The following is a 20,145-nucleotide window of genomic DNA, read 5'->3' on the forward strand; positions in this document are numbered from 1 at the left end:
GCACAGCGCATGTTAGCTTCTACTCTTCAGTAATCGTGTTGTGGTGTGTGTGTGTGTGTGTGTGTGTGTGTGTGTATATATATATATATATATATATATATATTGTCCAGTGGCGATTTTGAATAGCCGACCCAAATTCGATCCAGCTTGGGCCATTTTTGTCTTGAATATGAAAGATTTTTGTCAAAATGTTTCACTTTTTATAAGCATAAACCTAACTTAATTTTAGATTGACTATTTTTAAACAACCATTTTTGCTGTTTTTTTTTTTTTTTACAAGTGTTGTTGTTGTTATAAAACATCAGACCTTTGTTAGATTTGGTCTGCTGAGCCTGTCTGGAACCCACATTTTCACCATGGGAATATGTTCAATGTTGCTAGGCTTGGGAGAAAGCATCTCCCCTAGCAGGGTATGCTGTGGAAAGTTCTCCTTGGACTCAATATAATTTCTAAAGCAACAAATTCAACAATGCAGAGGTTTGCCAAGAAAATACATTTTGGAAAAGGCTTCTGCTTCTATTTTAGACAGAACTGGACAGCAGTAACAATACCCGGCTTGATATTCTGCATAAACATGAGTGTTTCAGAGTGAAACACAATCGCACATTCTCTCGTTCTTTCCAAACACGCAGGCAGGCAGCTCTTCCCTTGAGATGGCAGATCTGAGCAAGCCATATGGAGCAGGCTGCATCTTGCTGAGCACGTCTGACGACAGCCGAACAGCTTGGGCTGTACTGGAATGACAGCCTTCAGTTCTTTTACCAGGTTTTCCAAAACCTGCTTTTTTTGCTCTCTCCCACCCTCTTCATTTTTTACGGTACATTTTCCCCCTCTTCATAACCAAACAGATGGAATGATGGACTAGCATCACATGTTTAGCAAGCAAACACACTTATCCGCTGACAGCTCCATCCTGGCTTAACAATCTGCCTCATTCAAGCACCTCCCTAAATGATGCCACATAACCACCCTTAGCTGTTGTCCCAGAGTGCACTTGAGGGCCTAGAGTGCATGTATCAAGTGCACAAAGATTTGCCCGCCTCGTGTTCCCTCAGAGGAATAGATGATTGCAATAGCAATAACACAAGAGTGTACCCCTCGAACACAACATTTCCCTTTTGAGGGAGCCATTGCTTTGAGTCAAAATAATAACTAAGGCTACGTAAAGTTGTGTTGTTCTTTTTCATTTCATTCCCTCCTAGCACAGTTGGAGGTTCATCACTTGATGTGTTCAGCTCTTCTTCGGCACCTCCTCCTACCCGTTTCTCTGTAATCAGCAGACGCGCCGCACCAGGTGGCTGGACTAGAGAGACCAGGAGAAAAGAGCGTCACAGCTTCTTAATTTAAAGTATTCAAATTCCTTGCGAGTGATTTTGATTAAGTCGGCCCACACATTCCCGTTCACGCTCAGTGGGTATTAACTTGACTTGGGCTGTGAGAAGGAGAAGGGGGGCTTCCTAGCCTGTAATGAACAGAACAGCTCTCTGCTTCCTTGTACACACAAAGAAACTCTAGCCCAAAGTATCGATATTCGGTTTGAAAATAAAGTAGCTGTATCTAAGATAAGAATTAGAGTCTATTTGTCTGCATCTGATTATAGACCTCATGAGAGCTTTGAGTGTTCCATGGCTAATAGTAGGATCTCTAACAAGTCCTATAGTATTGGATTAGCTTTCCCACAATTTCACGTTTTCGGTCAGCGCTGCCAATTGTTACAGTAATGAAAAATTGATTGTTGTATAATCAGCCTGGCTTGCTTGCGGGAAAACGTTCCTCTGTCAATTCCGTTTGCCCAGTCAACCAATCACCGAGATCGATTCATCGGATTGACCCGATTGTGTTCTCTCACTCTCTGTACTTCCCTGAGCAGGGAAAGATTTAGGCCTGTTGTTCCATGAATGCGAGTCAATTGAGCGTTGTTGATGGAGGGGTTCTGCGAAAGGACAGAGAGAGGCTTCCGGTGTAGTGCTGTCATCCTCTTACCTGTTCGTTCCACCGACGTTTGTCATTTCTTTGACCGCTCGGACCCTCTGGACGAACTGGAGGCCGCGGGGTGGCTGATGCACCACAGCTAAGTCGAACTCTAGTGAGAGGTACTGTCTCGCAGCTCTGAGGGCCTGTCAGATCTCTTTAGAGATAAAGAAACTAAGGCGCCTCTTGTTCTCACGCTGACTACACCTCACACCATGCAGCGCTGACTTAATGCCTGATACAGTGTTGAAAAGGGCCAGTTGCCTGACACGAATGAAGTGCCCACAGGGTCGTTCATGGCACGCAATGCTGGCATCTTTTAATGCTGCTGTTCGTATTGTGTGCAAATGTAGGAGTTGAATGAATTTGTTTTTGATGGTCTTGCAATATTATTCCCAGCAAGTGTGGTTCCTAACAGGGAGCATAAGAATGTTGCGTCGTTAAAAAAGAGCTTTAACCAGCTGCTTGACCTCTCATCTTTGATCCCTCCTGCAGGTCTTCAGTTGTCCAAAGATGTAATAAGAACTTTTTTTGGGTGGCCAGGAAAGGATTTGTTGGGCATTGGTCGAGGTGCTTCTGATTCAACACAGCATCAGCGCTGAGACTCAGGGAACACTGCATGTCCTTCATGAGGTCGAACTCCAACAATAGCCTAGTGTTTCGATGCCTGTTTATGAGTGGTACTTTCATATGCGGACAGCGTAGTCTCTGTTTCCTCAGTGGCTCGTTCAGGGACACATCAGAATATCTAGCTGCCCAAGTTGAGGCTAACAATCCCTCTACCCCATTCCTATCCCTTACCCCAGTGAGTATGTGGGGGTCACCTCACCTCTGACCCCTCCTCCCATTCTACAATCCCTCCCTTGTGCAGCCCAGTCAGCGGGATTAGTGACATGGGAAAGCCGGACTGTGGTAGAGCTCCCGGGACTCTATTTGCCTTTCCTCCTTGCAGCTTTTATAATGGCCATAAAAAGTGGCCAGTTGTTACTCTCGAGCTGGGATGGAGGGAGGTGACAGACAGGAGACACAAACCCAAACCTGGCCATCTGTTTTCTGTCTTCAACACGTCTCTCTCTCGTTCTCTCGATTCAGCAGGCCGAGGGGAGGGAAACGCATCTACTCAGCCCAGTCATGAACCCAGGGACACTTACCTCACTCGCACACATTCACGTCTGCCTCAGTGCGCTTTCACCCGAGGCTCCAGTCAAGGTCAGAATGTGATTATACACTCCTGCACCCACTCACCACAGTGCTGTCATGTAATTACAGTGGTAAGGAGTCAATGTGCTTGAGCAAAATGGTTTTATTATGGTGAGTAAAGGGGCGAAAAAAATCTAAATTCCCCCATTTTGTTCCCACAGCCACCATTAGCGTGCCACTCTTCGCAAATTCGGTGCAGACCCTGTCGAGTGGATCTTGTATAAACAAGGTGACGAATTGACCCCTGGGTTGTTAATTAGCACAATGAATTTATTTCACTTAATGGTACTAGGGGGGCGCTGGCGTCCTTGAGGAAAGAGCTCTTAATCTGAACAGCTCCACTTGTGTAGTTCAGGTGCTGTTTGTGCAAACACAAACCCAGAACTGCCTCTCAGCATAGAGGAGGGTATGCTAGTCTGTTGCATTTACATTCAACAAAACTACCTGTGTTGTTCCGTTTAGCACCCAAACACCAGGATGCATTGTATCCCACCATCAGTAAAAGACAGGAGCTTGCATTCACGTTGGGATTCACCACGAGAACAGGATGTTGTTTGCAGCGTAGAGCACTAACATCCTGCCTGCGGCAGTGTGGTTACACCTAGCCTAAATGGATGCGCAGTGCTGGAATGCTAATGAAGCCCATCCACCCCGCCTCAGGCTGCGCCACCTATAACAGTGAGTGGCAGCGTAATTGTCCACCTTTGAAAGGAACCATCCCATCCTCCGTAGCAGCTGCCGAATCATAGGTTGCCAGCTTCTCAAATAACGATTTATTTACCTTGATTTGAATGATTCCATAATGCAATCCTGTAGCAACTATGCGGAGCTTCTATTTACCCAGCTAAGAAAAGTATTCAAATTTCCAAGAGGGCACCTGCGCTTAATGTAATTTTATTCCTCGCTGGGGTCTGGAATATAAATGCGCGCCTATGTTTCCGCCGCGGGGGTGGTCCTTGAAAAGCTCTTAGTTGGGTCTTAAAGGGCAGGAATTGCATGTAGATGGCTTGGCGAGAATCCAAAACGTAACGTCATTCTTCTTTCAAGGACTAATGCAGATCGCAGCCAGGCCGGATATGATTAAATTGGCTTTTCTGAAAGATACAGTTGAGCATGTCAAAGACTCAATGACCTGTCTTTTAGACAATGTGTCCTACACTGAAAATATCCTACTGCTTAACATAGCTTGCCTTTCCATTCTAGTGCACAATCAGGAAACTTGAGGGCGATGCTGATAGGCTAACCAACACTTTTGCAAACATTAAAGACTTAAGACTGAAACGGCTTCATGAGTGCTGTGTTGACATTCCTGCAGCTCAACTAGCAGAGCATGGCATTAGCAATGCCAAGGTCATGGGTTTGATTCCCAGGGAATTCAAATTTATACCTTGAATGCAATGTAATGGAAATGTTGACATATTTCCAGTTGAAACACTCCAGTGGAATACACTAAAAATGTACCGTATTAGTTCATCACAACCATTAAACATGATTTGTTATTGCTATTGCTAGTCGGTTGCAGGTAATAGTGGAGAGTGGAGACTTTCTCATTATAGAGAGTATTTTATTGGACAGAAATGTACTCGAACTGTCAGTCTTAAATGTGAATATCTTCTAAAGGTTTATTTTATCCCTGTGTAGGAGTATGTTAACAACACGTATAGATATTAGCCTCAAAGCTAACAGATATGAACTAAAAGCCACAAAGCTTTATGGGAGTGCCATGTTTGACTGCATTGCAGCGTGTCTGTTCCTCTCACAGAATTGAAAGGACTCTTGGATTTATCTCCTTGAAAGCACAAAGGTCAAATGTGCCACCTGGTTTTCTCAGAATGACATATCAGCGTGAAGCAGCACTCGCTTTGTTCCGACGCGTGCACACATTCACTCCCTCTGTTCTGGTTGTACTCAAGACTCAGAATTATGTAACGGCTGTTTGGAGAGGATATAAGAGAAAGACATTTTATATATACAGATATATAGACTCTATATGCTATATACTTCTATTCTTATGTATATTTGTGTTAAATGTCTATTTAAATGTTTCTATGCTTTGGCAATGTAAAGATACTTTTTTACCATGCCAATAAAGCTACTTGAATCTGAATCTGAATCATTTTCTTGGCAAAAGCCCCCTGCCTGGTTCTCTTGCCTCTCACTTCCCTGCCACTGTTTTGCACCTTAAGTGGAGACAGAGCGACTTCTGTGTGTGTTATTTTTCATCAAACATTTCATCTCGGCTCCACTGCACATCTGCAGCGCATGGAAAAGCCGTAGATCATCTTGCTACCATTGTAAACAAACACAAAGGCAGGAAGCTTTGGTCACAGAAGACGTCGGTGTCTTCTCTCTGTGTCTCTGTGGATTGCAGCCATGACGGCAATGGCAGGTGTGTGCCTTGAAATGAGAGGCAATCACCTGATAATGCTGTGATTGTTATGCATCTGTGTGGAGCATTAGAGGGAGAGGATAGAACTGGTGAAAAATATTTACATAATGCTCCCACAAATGCATGCAAATGCACATGATTACTCAACATTGGCAGTGTACGGCAAGGCTTTAGGATGAATCTCACTAAATCTGTCAAGAACATGTCCTGTTTATTCTTGTCACAAGTCAGATTTCACCCTAACATCAAAAGTCATAAATAAGAAATTGTAGATTACAGATAAAATGAAGTCTATCTATCTATCTATCTATCTATCTATCTATCTATATATCTATTGTACTTCTTGCCTTGTATTTAATATGCTGTAATATTAATGTTATGTATTTTAATCATTGCATTTTAAGTTATATTTATATTATTAATAATAATTATTATCATAGTTATACTACTACTACTACTACTACTACTACTACTACTAATAATAATAATAATCATTATTATTATTATTACATTTATTATTTAACTTTATTATTTTAATTTGAAAAAATACTTGTATGTTTTTTTTTTTTGTGACATTTACTCTCTACTAGTGATATTTTAGGGCAGAAAGCAAGGAAAGTAAGTGGTAAAGTATCATTAAATGCTTCCTGTGAGGTAGGAAGTTCCATCAGATCAGTATTGTTTTTGTGTCACAATTAATGCACGTCACCAGTGCTGCAACTTTCCAGGTGCTTGTTATTGGATTTCACAGTGTTTTTCGTATACTTGTTTTAAACAATACAAACTTGGGTTTACTACTGACTTTAAATGTCAGCTATATTGTCAGAACTGAAGTGGAAATGGTAGTTGAATTGTGAAAGCACCTCTGGCTGAATTTGCCGTAGGGACGGACGCTTGGCCTCTCTCTGTGCACTATTCAAAATGGCAGCTTGGACAGCAAAGAAAGACAAACATGAACTCAAGCCACCTGGACTACACAGTCAAATCTGGCACTGACATGAAAGCCAGATGTGTGTGTGCTCGAGCTCTCGCACTTTATGGCTGCGGACAGACACATAAGTGTGTGTGACCGCAGGAGGAGTGTGTGTCCTTGATAACTGGACTGAATCAAGAGCCATTCACAAGGGCCTCTGTTGCCTGTAGCATACGTAGGGAACTGCGCCATTACAAGGGGCTCTTTAAGGGATATTACATTCGCTCGTAAATAGAAATGGCCACGGCATTGTTTTATGAGACCCCTCTGAGGTCTTTTGTCTTGAATCTGGTTTTAAACCATTACGTTTTTAGCACGCGTATAATCAGACGGCCCATTTTACTAGCGAAAAATCAGGACCCCGTGTTCTTTTCCACTTGTTTTTGGAGGTGGTATTGTGCATAATGACATGCTACTCACTTCACAGCGTGCATCACTTCTTTAGCTATAATGTAGACGTGTAATTAGCATTCGTTAGCTTCGAATGCATGTGAAGCTGATAAATCTTCCTTTGTAGCATTTGTTAGCTTCAGAGATTGCAGATTGTGATGTTAGCAGCCCTGTTAGCATGCCGTCATCTACAGTATCGAGAGTCAAAGGTGACTAAAGGGGTTAAGAGAGCGTTGCAGACAAGTTGTAGCGCGGTGTCTTTGCGATCACGCCCAATTGCGCAGTTATCAGCGGTTTGATCTCAATATTGAGGAACGCTCTCTGGGGCGCTTAATTGGGAGTTTTAATTGGACGTACGCCATGGTTTCTTCCCTCACACAGACTCACTGGGGACTCTGAACTGGCTTCCTCCTCTGATTATCCAGCATTAAAAATTACACACACACACTGTTGTCCTCCCAGTTGTTATGCAGCTGCATCTGTTTCTTTTCTAAGCATCTGCACGGTAGTTCCGTTGTCGGCATGAGCTGCTACCAGATTTTTGCATTCTTGCGTCAATAATTGCAAAAACCAGGATGAACTACTTAACGTACATGCACATAAACTCACAGCGCTGGCTGTCTTTCTGTCTTTGTTTCTCAGCACTGCGGATTTCATAATCATGCAAGTGCATTAAATGCAGCATGCGCCTTCCACAACCACAGTTTGAACTTGGAAGTTGTTTACGACTCTTCTTCAGCGCTCATTTAGAAGATGATGTTTTGATATTTCTGTTCACACGCTAGAACGCAGTTTTGACGTGCTTGCCTCATTTTAACATGCCTATTATTCCTGCGACTGCAGGGCATGCATCTTTTCGTGTACCCCAGTTTGAAATGCCAGATCTTTCAACCTTTCACTCTCTTTTCTGTCTATTGTCATATCTCTCCGTTTTAGTGCCGAATCCAACATGTTAGCATTAATAATGCATGGAAACGTGCAGGATTAGGAAGCCAGCCAGTCATGAGCGCAGCCCTGATTGCATCTGACTGCTGGTACTCTGCATTAAAAAGAAAACACACACTCATACGGCATATCGCCATTGGCTGGAGGTAGCAAGAAAGATAGGAGATAGAACTGAAGATAAAAGACCTGGGCACACATATATGCACGTCTCAAGAGCCGCTCGACTGACTGTCAGTGGTTGCAATGCTGGTATCCGCAGGCACTGTGTATCCTTGGCTCATAATGGCTTGTTTAAAAAAGCCTGGAATATTTGCATGCTTTGTAGTTTGGAGGTGTGGGGTTTCACACCAAAACTGTTTAGTATGTACTGAGTGTGGCACGATTTTGCATAATGCATGCAACACATTGTTAGGAATGGCATGCCAAACCATAATGGCATGACGCAAAAGTTTGTTACCAGTGGTTGAGCGTTTTTGCAGAGTCGCTGTGCATGTAGTGTCGCTCCCCAAAAAGTCCATAACATTCGCCTCTCCGTACAGCTCAATTATTCATACACACAGGTCCTTGTGCATATTGCATGACGGTGCGGTTGAAATGCGCCTGTTTTCCCAGCCTTTGAGGGCTAGCCAAGGTGGGGCACGTGAATTGAGAGCATTTGATTCGAGAAACACCTATATTCTGGCGTCAGTAGGTTTCATAAACTTTTGCACCAAATTTTGCACCATTGTTAACAAATGCTGCATTCGTGAAATTGAATCGCTTCACACCAAGCATGACACAAATTGTCTGCCTTTGATGAATGCAACATGGTTGCATTTGTTATTAAGATTGTTTGGGGGGATCCATTGTTTCGTTTTAGCTCATTGTTGCAATGAAACTTCAAACCTTCACATTCCAGACATGGTAAACAGGAACTGCATTTGGAATCTGATTTGGACAGCCAGCGTAGAGGAGCATCGTAAATCAGGGTGGACATATTCCTCCTCTTTGTCTGAGCATGCCGTGCCTGCCTTGGCCCTATGCTTGTGGCACTCCAGAGATGAATCCCTCGACTGACGTTTTCAATTGTTTATGTGGGGCAGAATTTCAAGTGTCACCATGCAGGTTGACAGGAAACCCCAAGTTGACAAGCCAGCTGTCTTTAGGTCCTCACTCACGCATTATGACTTCCAGGCTCTCTGGAAATGTAACACTCCACACTAGAGGAGCACAAATAGCAGTGCAGACTGACACTGTGTGTGTGGATGTGATGACTGTGTTATTGTGTTGATCTCAGCAGAAGGACACAATAGACTTATTATGAAAGTCTGAAGTGTCTCACGTGCCCTCTGGGGAGTAGAACAATAGTGGACTGTTGCAGTGCGTTATGTCGGCACCCACAATCATAAATCTTGGCTTCTTGGTGACATTTGACTGTTTAGTTTTCAGTGTTGCTGAAGGGTTACAAAGTGTTTGAGACTTCTCTTTAATTTTTTAAAATCCCATTACATTATTATTGTTATAAATATTATAAATAATACCATAATTACAAATTATTATAATAATATTTGATATAGTATTATAATAATAGTATTTTATGCAATATTATACAAATACTGTCAGCATTTATTTTTATTGGGAATACATGATATGTCCAAACTATATTGGTTTTTGGCCATTCATTGGACAATTTATATATTTATTTAAAAAAAATTATATTAATCCATTTATCTGTAAGTATTGTATATTTAAATATAAATGTTCATTTCCTTCTTTCACATTTTAAATGACATTTGCTATAATCTAGCACTCACTTAAAATGAATCCATAAAAAAATATTTATTTTTTTATACTACATTTTGTAATGTGATGCCTAAATTCTATTTCTAATTTATTTATACATTTATCAGTTCATGTTGTCTTTATAATATTTTATACAGTATTAAAAAAATATTGTAATACTTATTTTTATTAAAAAAGCCCCGTGTGTCTGTGACCATATAATTTTTATTTTATTTTATTTTATTTTATTATCCATATTGGGCGATATTGGATATTTAATTATACATGCTCATTTATCGTTTTTTTTTTTTTACATTTAAATTATGTTTGCCATCATTTAACACTAAGTTAACCTTTAAAAAAAAATTATATATTTGTAATTATTTTATTTAAAATTAATTTACTCATAACATTTAGTGATTTTGTTTTTTTTATATTCTAATTTATTTAGACAAAATATTATAGACTTTTAATATCAGCCATTTGACAGCCCATTTAGTAGTTGCTTGACTTCCACTGTTGGTCCTCCACCAGATCCCCAGGGCACAAATTTAAAAAGTGCCAGCTTATACTGTGTCTTGTTTGAACACCCTTACTGAGTCACACAGGCCTGGAGGTTCATCTACAGATGCCACAGTCACTCTTTACAGAGTCTCATCGCTTCATGTCAACATCTCTTTCATTCTCAACGTGAGCAAGTGCTTCCGAAAGCAACTACACGTGTTTGCGCGTCTCTTGCCATCTTGCCATCTGATGTTCTTGCCATCTTTAATTAAATGGTGTACAAGCACGTTCGCCAGGTTTCCGCCCCGTATGTGTGAGAAACACTGCAACCCGCGAGTCGACTCCCGAGGCAGGGAGCGGTGACGGGGGGATTAATCGCAATTTGGCTAAAACAAAGAGACGTCGTCTGAAATATTTGATGAGTGTCTTGGTAATTACAAGATGGGCGGATAAGTAAATAACGACGAGATCCAGCGATAAAGACTGACTAATTATGAGTTGTGTAAAACTGTAATTGGGAGTCTGAGGGAATGTGAACAGGCTCAAACTGAGCGTTCTGGTAAAGTGTGTGAATGAACTTGATGGTTGACTGGTGAAACAATGTTAACATACTCATGTTTATCTCACCTGTCAGTGAGTACCATTACTTATAAGGATTCTCCTGTTTTCTCTCCTCCAGAGTGCCAAACGTCCAGTGTGCCGACCCTTCGTCTCCAGCCTGTGGGGCCACGGCTCTCCAGACAGGTCAGAGGTCATCTACGACATGACGCCAGCCAGCCACCTGCCCATCCTGCTCTCCCTGAGCGCCCTGCTGCTGTCTCCGCTGCTCACCGGCTCCTTGGCCTTATGTAAGACCAAACTAAGATGAAACTTGAGTTTAAGAGTCAAGTTTAAGTCTCAAGTGTGTCAAAAGTCTAGAATAGACACAGTTGTTTTTTCTAGAATTAAGAGTAAGTGGCATGCAAATGTTAAGACTTCAAGATTCAGTGGTTAAGGGTGGCCATTTTGGGTCAGCGTCTACGTATTCCCTTTACAGGCCAAATATTGGCTGATTCAATGGTTGAGGGCGGTCATTTTGTTTTGACATCGACATATTCCCTTTGCAGGCCCAATACTGGCTGATTCAATGGTTGAGGGCATTCATTTTGGTTCGACATCGACATATTCCCTTTGCAGGCCCAATATTGGCTGATTCAATGGTTGAGGGCGGTCATTTTGGTTTCACATCGACGTATTACCATTGTAGACCCAATATTGTCTGATTCAGTGGTGGAGAGCAGCCATTTTGGGTCGTCATCGAAGTATTACCATTGCAGACCCAGTATTGGCTGATTCAGTGGATGAAGGTGGCCGTTTTGTGTCAATATTGACATATTACCATTGCAGGCCCAATAATGGCCAAATCAGTGGTTGAGGGTGGCCAATTTGGATCGACATCGACATATTACTTTTGCAGGCCCAATATTGGGTGATTCAGTGGTTGAGGGCTGCCGTTTTGTGTCAACTTTAACATATTACCATTGCACGCCCAATATTGGCTGATTCAATGGTTGAGGGCGGCCATTTTGTGTCAATATTTACGTATTTCAATTGCAGACCCAATATTGGCTGATTCGGTGATTGAGGGCAGCCATTTTGGGTCAACACTGACATATTACCATTACAGACCCAATATTGGCTGATTCAGTGGTTGAAGGGTCAATATCATTGTCCTTGATTCTCGTAACGATTACGTAACTATTAAACAGTAGGACTATTCTTACGAGCAGTTGTGAGAAGTTCTGTCATGGCAGAGTGGCAGGTTTAATATTTAAAAGAAACATTTTGTTTGAGACAAATCTTGAGGTTAAGAATAAACTTAAGCTTTTCTTAACATTGGCGATGGTTCATGATGGTCAACTAGTTGATTAACCTTCTTTCCAGTCGATTAAGAAATTTGACTTTTTGCATTGGTATACTTGTGTAAACTTTCAGAACTTTTTGTTTGCGACAGTTTTTAAAATTAAGAACTCAAGCTTTACTTACCTGCAAGTTGATTAGGAAATTCAATAATACTTTTTTTTTTTGTATTAGTTTTGATACTTTTAGTGACGTCAGTTTTAATTAACTGTAATTTAATTAGTTTTATCTATTCAGTGGTTTACATGATTAAATCCTCTCAGAAAACGTGTATTCTTTAGGTCAAATGAACCCAAAACTAAGCTAATTAGGCTATACAGGACTTGTTTAAACTGATTAATCAGCTAGTCATCCAGCCAAACCGACTATTAGATTTTGAAAGTCTGTGGTTTTGCACATTCACAGTTGTTAAGACTTCATAATCATCTAAAACAAAACTCTGTGTGGGTTTCAGGATCTCCCCGTACACGCAGAGACATGAAGTGCGAGATCACTGTTTATCGGATTATTTCGTCTCTTATTTCCGCGTGTATATCTCTTCATCAGGCGGATCGGGGCCTGCACTGTCTTTTAATTTCCAAGGCTCGAAGTCAGGATTTGTTCTGCACCATTTCTCCCCTAAGATGGGTTTAGAGACGCATTAGGGAAACAAAACAAAGAGTCAAGTGAAGTAAAGATGGGCGAGTGCGAGCGCGGGATGAAAGCGGCGGTAAAGCCTCCCCTGCTGCTTTCAAGCCTAAAATAGGTGTAATTCAAGCGCTGCCCGAGAGATAACGTGAGAATGGGCCGCTGTGAGATACGCCACGTCTTTGTGTGCCCGACATTGTTCTGTTCTCCTGTTTGTTGGTTTTGTAAGGCGACCCAAAAGCTAATGTACGTCTGACGAGATGAGGGTGAGCAAAACTATTACTAGTTGTGGGTTGCTTGAATGTCTAGTCGACTAATCGGACTATATGATTCACGTTTTTTCAGGTTCACATTTGTAAAGAGGTGTTACCTGCAGATGCATTAAAAAATGGCTAGACGTAGCGCAGCGAAATGGATTTTCTCCAAAATTAGTTAAAGTTTAGAAACACAAAAATAGTGCAAAACTTTGTAATTATGCATTTTAGAAAGCAAATAAACATTAAATTGAGCTAGAAGCGTTTGCATTGCAAAAAATTTGATAAACCGTCAAAAATGTCAAAATGTGCCTATTTTTTGCATTTGTAAACTTGCGTTTCACCTCATATTCTTAAAAAATAGATCCCAAAATGAGTCTATAATTGTCATACAGTAACTCCTAACTAAGGACTCATTTGGGTCTCTTTTTTTCATCTCACCAAAAAAGCTATAAAATTGAAGTGGATCGATTATTTGATCCGAAATATTTGAGTTCATATTGAGATCTCTGACAAATCTGAGCACGGTTTGAGACTTTGTCGAGATCTCTTCAGGAACTGATGAGTAAAATCTCAACCATGTGTTGTTTGTTTACGCTCAATGTAGACTAGGACAAACAATTGAGACATTAACTAGATCACATTTGTGTTTTATTATTTTTTTTATGATGTGCTGCCTATGACTATAGGATATATAATTTCTCACTATCAATCCATCTGTGTTTTTGTACCGCGACGCCCTCACAATTGCTCTGCGTGTCTGTGTTTGTGTCTTCTGTGTGATTCAGATGTTTACTAGGCAGTGCACATCGTCCCAGAGCTGTAATCACTCCATCCCCCCTCAAACCCCTGGCCACCGAAACCCTGCGCACGGCGCCGTCTGATTGGCTGCGATGTCGTCCGCTGTACTCTCACAGGCTCTGATCGCTAATTACTGTCTCGTCAGGTTGTCGTACAGCACAGCCGGCTGAACGGGGGACATTTTGTTGTTATTCTTTTGTCATTTTCAGTGTTGAAGAAAGTAGTTTTTACTTTTAAGTAGAAAGTAGTATTACTTTTAGTTGAAAGTAATTTTGGAAGGTTTGCTGCAAAGCGAAAGATGATATGCTACTATTTTGGATAAAAAAAAGTTAGCATTTAGATGTTAAAATTTAGCAGTTAGCGACAGTTACATGTAAAATTATAGATAAAAATAACTGAATCAATCAAATGAACAGTTTTAACTGTTCACTGTTAAACCTAATGCTTTGTATGAGAGTTTGGAAACTGTCAAGCGACTCTTTTTGGAAAGGAGTTAGCACTTAGCTGCTACAATTTAGCAGTTAGCGACAGTTACATGTAAAATTATAGATAAAAATAACTGAATCAATCAAATGAACAATTTTAACTGTTCACTGTTAAACCTAATGCTTTGTATGAGAGTTTGGAAACTGTCAAGCGACTCTTTTTGGAAAGGAGTTAGCACTTAGCTGCTAAAAGTTAGCCGTTAGCGACAGCTGCACTTAAAGTTACAAAGAAGCTTTTTTGACTGACTGATTAAATGATCTTTTAGCTGTCTAATATTAGATCTAATGCTTCATATGAGAATTAAGGAACAGTCAAGCTAGTCGTTTGGGAAAGCAGTTAGCGCTTAGATGGTAAACGTTAGCACTAGCACTTAGTGACAGTTGCACTTAAAGTTACAAATAAAAAGAAAATTTTTAACTGATTAAAAACTACAAAATCAGATTTTCTAATGAAATTTTAGGATGGTATAATATTTGCATCAGCTAGCATTGTGCTACAGCTATGTTGCAATGCAACATGACATTAAAACTGCAAAGTAGCATGTTTTCATGCTACACTGCTACTAATTTGACAATGTTGCTTGCTTCTAGTTAAGCAAGTAGCATCGCATAGATAAATCAATTATCACATTTGTTTTTCTTCTTCTTATTATTATTATATTATTTTCTGAATAGCTCGTTTTGCTCAGAAAGGCATCCAATTGTGGATGTAAATTGTGTTGCAATCTGTGTCGTATTGACTTTAAGTGGTTTTTGTTATTAAGAACACCTGTTTAAAGGCGCCGTTTGGCCCACACACGCCGTCCAGGTGGATTTGTGATCGTGGTGTCGTACAGCTGCGCCGCACACAGGCTTTTACTTACACACACACACACACACACACACACACAGACAGACACACAAAGCGAGTGGATGTCACCTCTGCGAGAGGTTGCCAACTGCATGATGTCATCCTCACCGCCTCCCTCTCGCTCGCTCATGCTCTCATAAATCAACATGTGGAGGAGACGTTTTTAATCAAAAAGAAAAAAGGGCTGTGAATAAAGCTGGCCTGTAGTAATAAAGCTGGAGGCTTGTTTGTGTGTGTGTGTGTGTGTGTGCGCGCGCGCGCGCAGAAAGTCCAGCAGTTTTACATTTACACGATTAGCTTTTGAGTGCACGCACACACACACACACACACACACACAGACAGTCTCCATCCTCACTATAGGACTTGCTGGCGTCAGATGAATAAATACTAGCATTAGATCTGGTTTAGCTTGGTGCGTGTGTGTGTGTGTGTGTGTGTGTGTGTGCATGTGTGTGAATGCAAATGTTATGTTGTATATACATTTTTTTTTAAAAATCAATAAATAAATACAATTGTAAAAACTAAACATATATTCATATATGTCCTTATGTATAATATTTATAGATGTGTGTATGTAAATGCTGCATTTATTTATAATTCATTTGTTTTATAATTTTATTACATACAATAAAATATTAAATGAAAATAAAATATATTTCTTGATGTATTTGTATGTAAATGTTCATTTTATTTATTAGATTTATAATTGCTTTATTATGCAGAATATTGTTTTATTATATAGAATATAATATACAATAAAAATATAAAAGTAATTAAATACATAAATACTTGTTTATGACTATAAAGACAAATGCATGTAAGTGTGTAGTGAAATTATTTGCATTTGTTTTTATAGCTAAAATTAAAGCTCTTGTAATTTAGCTTCAAAATATTTGTCTTCAAAATAACATTTTATAACAATAAGCTTTTATATATATTAACAAGCTTTTTGACCAGAAATGTTTTCTGTGATCATGCAAAAAATGGTCCAGTGTGTCCAAACTTTTGACTGGTATTGTATGTATTAGCATTATTTCAACCACGCACTCTTTAATTCATATCCTTCAATTTGGAATGAGGCGTCAGATGAGGGTCTGCTTTCCCACAATCCTCCACACGAGCTCTAAAAACAGTTCATTTAGCCTGGGTGTGCCTCTGTCTGACCACAAAACACCCAATCTGAACCTCTCGAACCCCCCTGAAAAACCTCCAGACACCCTGTCCAGCGCCGCGCTGACCGGACCAAAATATCCCGTGTCGAAACTGTATACTTGCAGAACCGCAATCTGCACAATACTGTGGTCCCATGTAGCGCCATAAAAATCACTTTGTGTTTCTGCAGCCTCAGAGTATTATTGCTCAATAACACAGGCCTGTGTTATTCTTCCATTTCTAGTGTTTATGTTCGGACTGTGGCCGTCGCTATATTAGGAATCGCGCCAAAGGTCCGTTTGTTGTCGTTCCTCAGAACGGCGCTCATTATGTCGCGATTTTTCGGGAAGCGGCGTGCCGTAGCGTTTAGCAATCTCTTTAAGTATCTGTGTGCTGTCCTCGCCCTTGCCAGCTCCTCTCTGCTTTGATTGACTCCGGCAGAAAGTGACGCGAGCGATTTCAATCATTTATTTTCCCTTTGAAGCTTCCAAGTGAGAGATTTCAGGCCCCTGAGGAAAAGAAACCCACCTTAGTCTTGTCTCTTTAAAGTTATCAGCTAAAAGGCCCGAATGTCCCTCATTACCTGCTTCGTACAGTGCTGCGGTTTAACCTCCCTGACGCAGCTCGATTGCTTAAGTAAAGTTCTGATGCTCATGGCTCGGGGCGGCATCCGTCTGCAGACCACGCCGAGGCTTTTTCAGGTTGCTTGTTAAAGGGCTAGTTTACCAAAAAAAAAGAAATCCCTTCACCCTCATGACGTTCTATCGTTGAGCACCAAAAGAGAAGTTTCGATAAATGTTCACGCTGCTCCGTTCCAAGAATTGTGACTAGGGCATGTCAGTGACAAAAAAAATCAGCAGAAAACTTGCCTGAATGACTCGTGCGAAGTCTTTGCATGCAAAATATGTTGACATTTATTTATTAGCTTTATTAAAGCAATTATCGTTGTAATTAAATTTGTTGGTGCTCCAAGTTTTTTGCATGTCAAGTTTGAATATGCAAAAGTATAAATTATATTTCATGTTTATGAAAGAAAAGACTTCAGTTTCTTCCTGTTTCTCACACAAATCTACCGTATGACTTAAGAAGACTTGGAATGTAGAGCACAAGTTGTTCCAAAACCATATTTTTTTCTTTTGTAGAGCACAAAAAGATATGTTTTGGCAAATGTTCATGCTGCTCCTTTCCAATAATTGTGACTAGGGCATGTCAAGCTCAAGAAATAACAACAACAACAACAAAAAGCACCTGAAAACTTGTCTGTATTGACTTGGTGCAGATTTCCACCATTTCTCGTGTTAAGATTAAATATACAAAAGTACAAATATTTCAGATTTACGAAAGAAAAGACTTACATTTCTTCCTGTTTCTCACGCAGATGTGTGAAGTAAGCTCAAGAAACAACAAAAAAGCATCATACAAATAGTTCATGTGACTTATGTGATTAATTCTTTATTTAAGTCTTTGTGTGCAAAATATGGTCAAATTTGTGAGGTTATTTGCCTTATTAAAGGAAATAACATTGTAATTAAAAACGTTGTTGCTCCAGAATAGACGTTAAATGTGAAGATTTGTGCCATTTCTCGCGTCAAGCATCGTAAAAGTTGTCCCTATGACTTGTGAGATGTATTTCAAGTCTTTACTTGGAAAATAAGGCAAAACTTATTATGTTTTTCTTTATTAATGCAAATAATGTCTTAATTAAATATGCACCACTCCAGGTTGGACGTTTGTAGTGCAGAATTCCGCTGTTTCTCACATGTTTAGTTTAAATATGCAGAAGTACAAATGAGATTTCGGATTTAATACATAAAGGACCTTAATTTTCTACCTCTTTTTCACTCAAATCTATCGTACGACTTTGGGAGACTTGTAATATGTGACCCTGGACCACAAAACCAGTCATAAGGGTAAATTTTTCGAAATTGAGATTTATACGTCATCTGAAAGATGAATAAATAAGCTCTCCATTGATGTATGGTTTGTTAGGATAGAACAATATTTGGTTGAGATACAACATATTTAAAGTTGTCCAAATGAAGTTCTTAGCAATGCATATTACTAATGAAAAATTAAGTTTAATATATTTACGGTAGGAAATTTACAAAATATCTTCATGGAACATGATCTTTACTTAATATCCTAATGATTTTTGGCATAAAAGAAAAATCAATAATTTTGACCCATACAATTAATTTTTGGCTATTGCTACAAATATACCCCAGCGACTTAAGACTGCTTTTGTGCTCCAGGGTTACATATGATGCACAAGTTGTATGGACTAGCGTTATGGTACTTTTTTGGAGCTTGACAGCCCCTGGTCACTATAGGCTTTCATTGTATGGAAAAGAGCAGCTTGAACATTCGTCAAAATATCTACAGATGAAAGTAAGTCAAACATGTTCGGAAATAACAGTATTTCCATCTCTTTAAAGTCCTGCAGTAGTTAATTTGACCAGCAGATGGCGCTTTGGTGGATCGCGTCACCTCCACCCGCTGTATCTATAGACACACACACACACACACTTTCCTGGGCAGCCCAGATTAATCATGAAGCAGATTAGCAGACTCGGATTTACTGAATGTCAAAAATGATTATTGCATGTCACCTTCGTGATCCCACATCACTGGCTGAGACCGTTACTCGAGTCCCATCAGCCCTTGCGTCGATTGATTAAAAAGGCACTTTCGTTTTTGACTCCACGATCAATTTGTGAGCAAATCCGGAGACTGTATGAGTAGAAATACATAGTTTACAGATACCCAAGTGGCCTGTGATTGCATGTATTACATGTGCTAAAGGGAATATTTGATGATTTTGTTTATTTGATCTAGTGACGCTTGTTTTAGTTTGTTTATTGTTCTCATTTGCATAATTGATGTCACGGCTACAATTAAAAGCGGTCAGCCGTTGAATTCAAGCCTGACTGACATAATGGTGTTGTTTGTGTTGTCTAGCGACGTGTTTCATCCATAGTGAGATGTTTATTCACCATTATTTGGGCTTTTGGGGATTAAAGTATTTGGGGATTTTTTCGTACAGCTTTATCTAATTTTTGTTAAATGACTCTAAACGCTCATTTGAGATTCCCACGGCCCACGCCGTCCACTCCGAGGACTTTAACCCTCGAGCGATCGCAGGTGTCCGTTTTTACGAGGCCTGTCAACAAGTACCAATCGCCCGAGGACGCTGCAAATCACATTAGATTGTTGCAATTTCCTCCTGGTCTCAGTGGCCCGGCCGTTGCAAAATTGGCCTTATTGTTAAACTTCATTTCCTAAAGCTCTCGGTAGACTTTGACTTGCTCACCCCGCACCTGCTAAAGATTTCCTTATCCAGAAACAAGCGGCTCATTGGGGTCAGCTTGGAGTATCATAATCAGTGGTAATTGTAGTAATATGACAGGAGGATTGTGGGAAGAGGACAAATCAAGTGTTTTCATGTTTTTGATAGTTTGTGTGTGATAGTTAGAGTATCTTTTACGTTCATTTAAGTCCTTATGCTTCTCTTAAAATGTGAACAGATGCACAGACATTTGAATTCTAATGAGCTGATAATAATGAATTTTATTATTGTTTAAACCTAGAATCATTTTTTATTTATATTTCTCCTTTTTTCAGGAAAAAATCTGAGAACTAATTGTTACTATTTGCTCTCCACTTAATCTCACTGCTGTCTATGAGAAATAGTTCAGATGTTAAAGAGATTTCAGTTGTTAAATTTTTTTTATTAATGTTGTTTAATTCTGATGAGCCAATAATATTAATATTTTATTATTAAGCAAACATTTTATTATATATAGATGTGATATAATTTTTTCCCCAAATAAAATTTTGATAAGCCAATATTAATAATAATTATTATTATTATATTTTTTATTTCTATTTTTTTTTATGTCTCCATCTCAATGTTGGCTAGAATAAATAATTTAGATTTTTTTTTT

At 39.7% G+C, this 20,145-nt stretch overlaps 1 protein-coding gene across 1 annotated transcript in view; it reads left to right on the plus strand.

Moving 5' to 3' along the window:
• LOC107744650 (receptor-type tyrosine-protein phosphatase S-like) overlaps positions 1–20,145 on the plus strand; it is a 66,235-nt gene that overhangs the window by 30,109 nt on the left and 15,981 nt on the right. Inside the window, exon 2 of the mRNA XM_016558455.1 lies at positions 10,813–10,981. Within this exon, the coding sequence (XP_016413941.1) occupies positions 10,897–10,981 (85 nt within the window). The 5' untranslated portion in view covers positions 10,813–10,896. The remainder of the gene's footprint in view (positions 1–10,812; positions 10,982–20,145) is intronic.

The sequence above is a fragment of the Sinocyclocheilus rhinocerous genome, unplaced genomic scaffold (assembly GCF_001515625.1).
Source record: "Sinocyclocheilus rhinocerous isolate Xijiao unplaced genomic scaffold, SAMN03320098_v1.1 scaffold47, whole genome shotgun sequence".
NCBI classification, from domain to species: Eukaryota; Metazoa; Chordata; class Actinopteri; order Cypriniformes; family Cyprinidae; genus Sinocyclocheilus; species Sinocyclocheilus rhinocerous.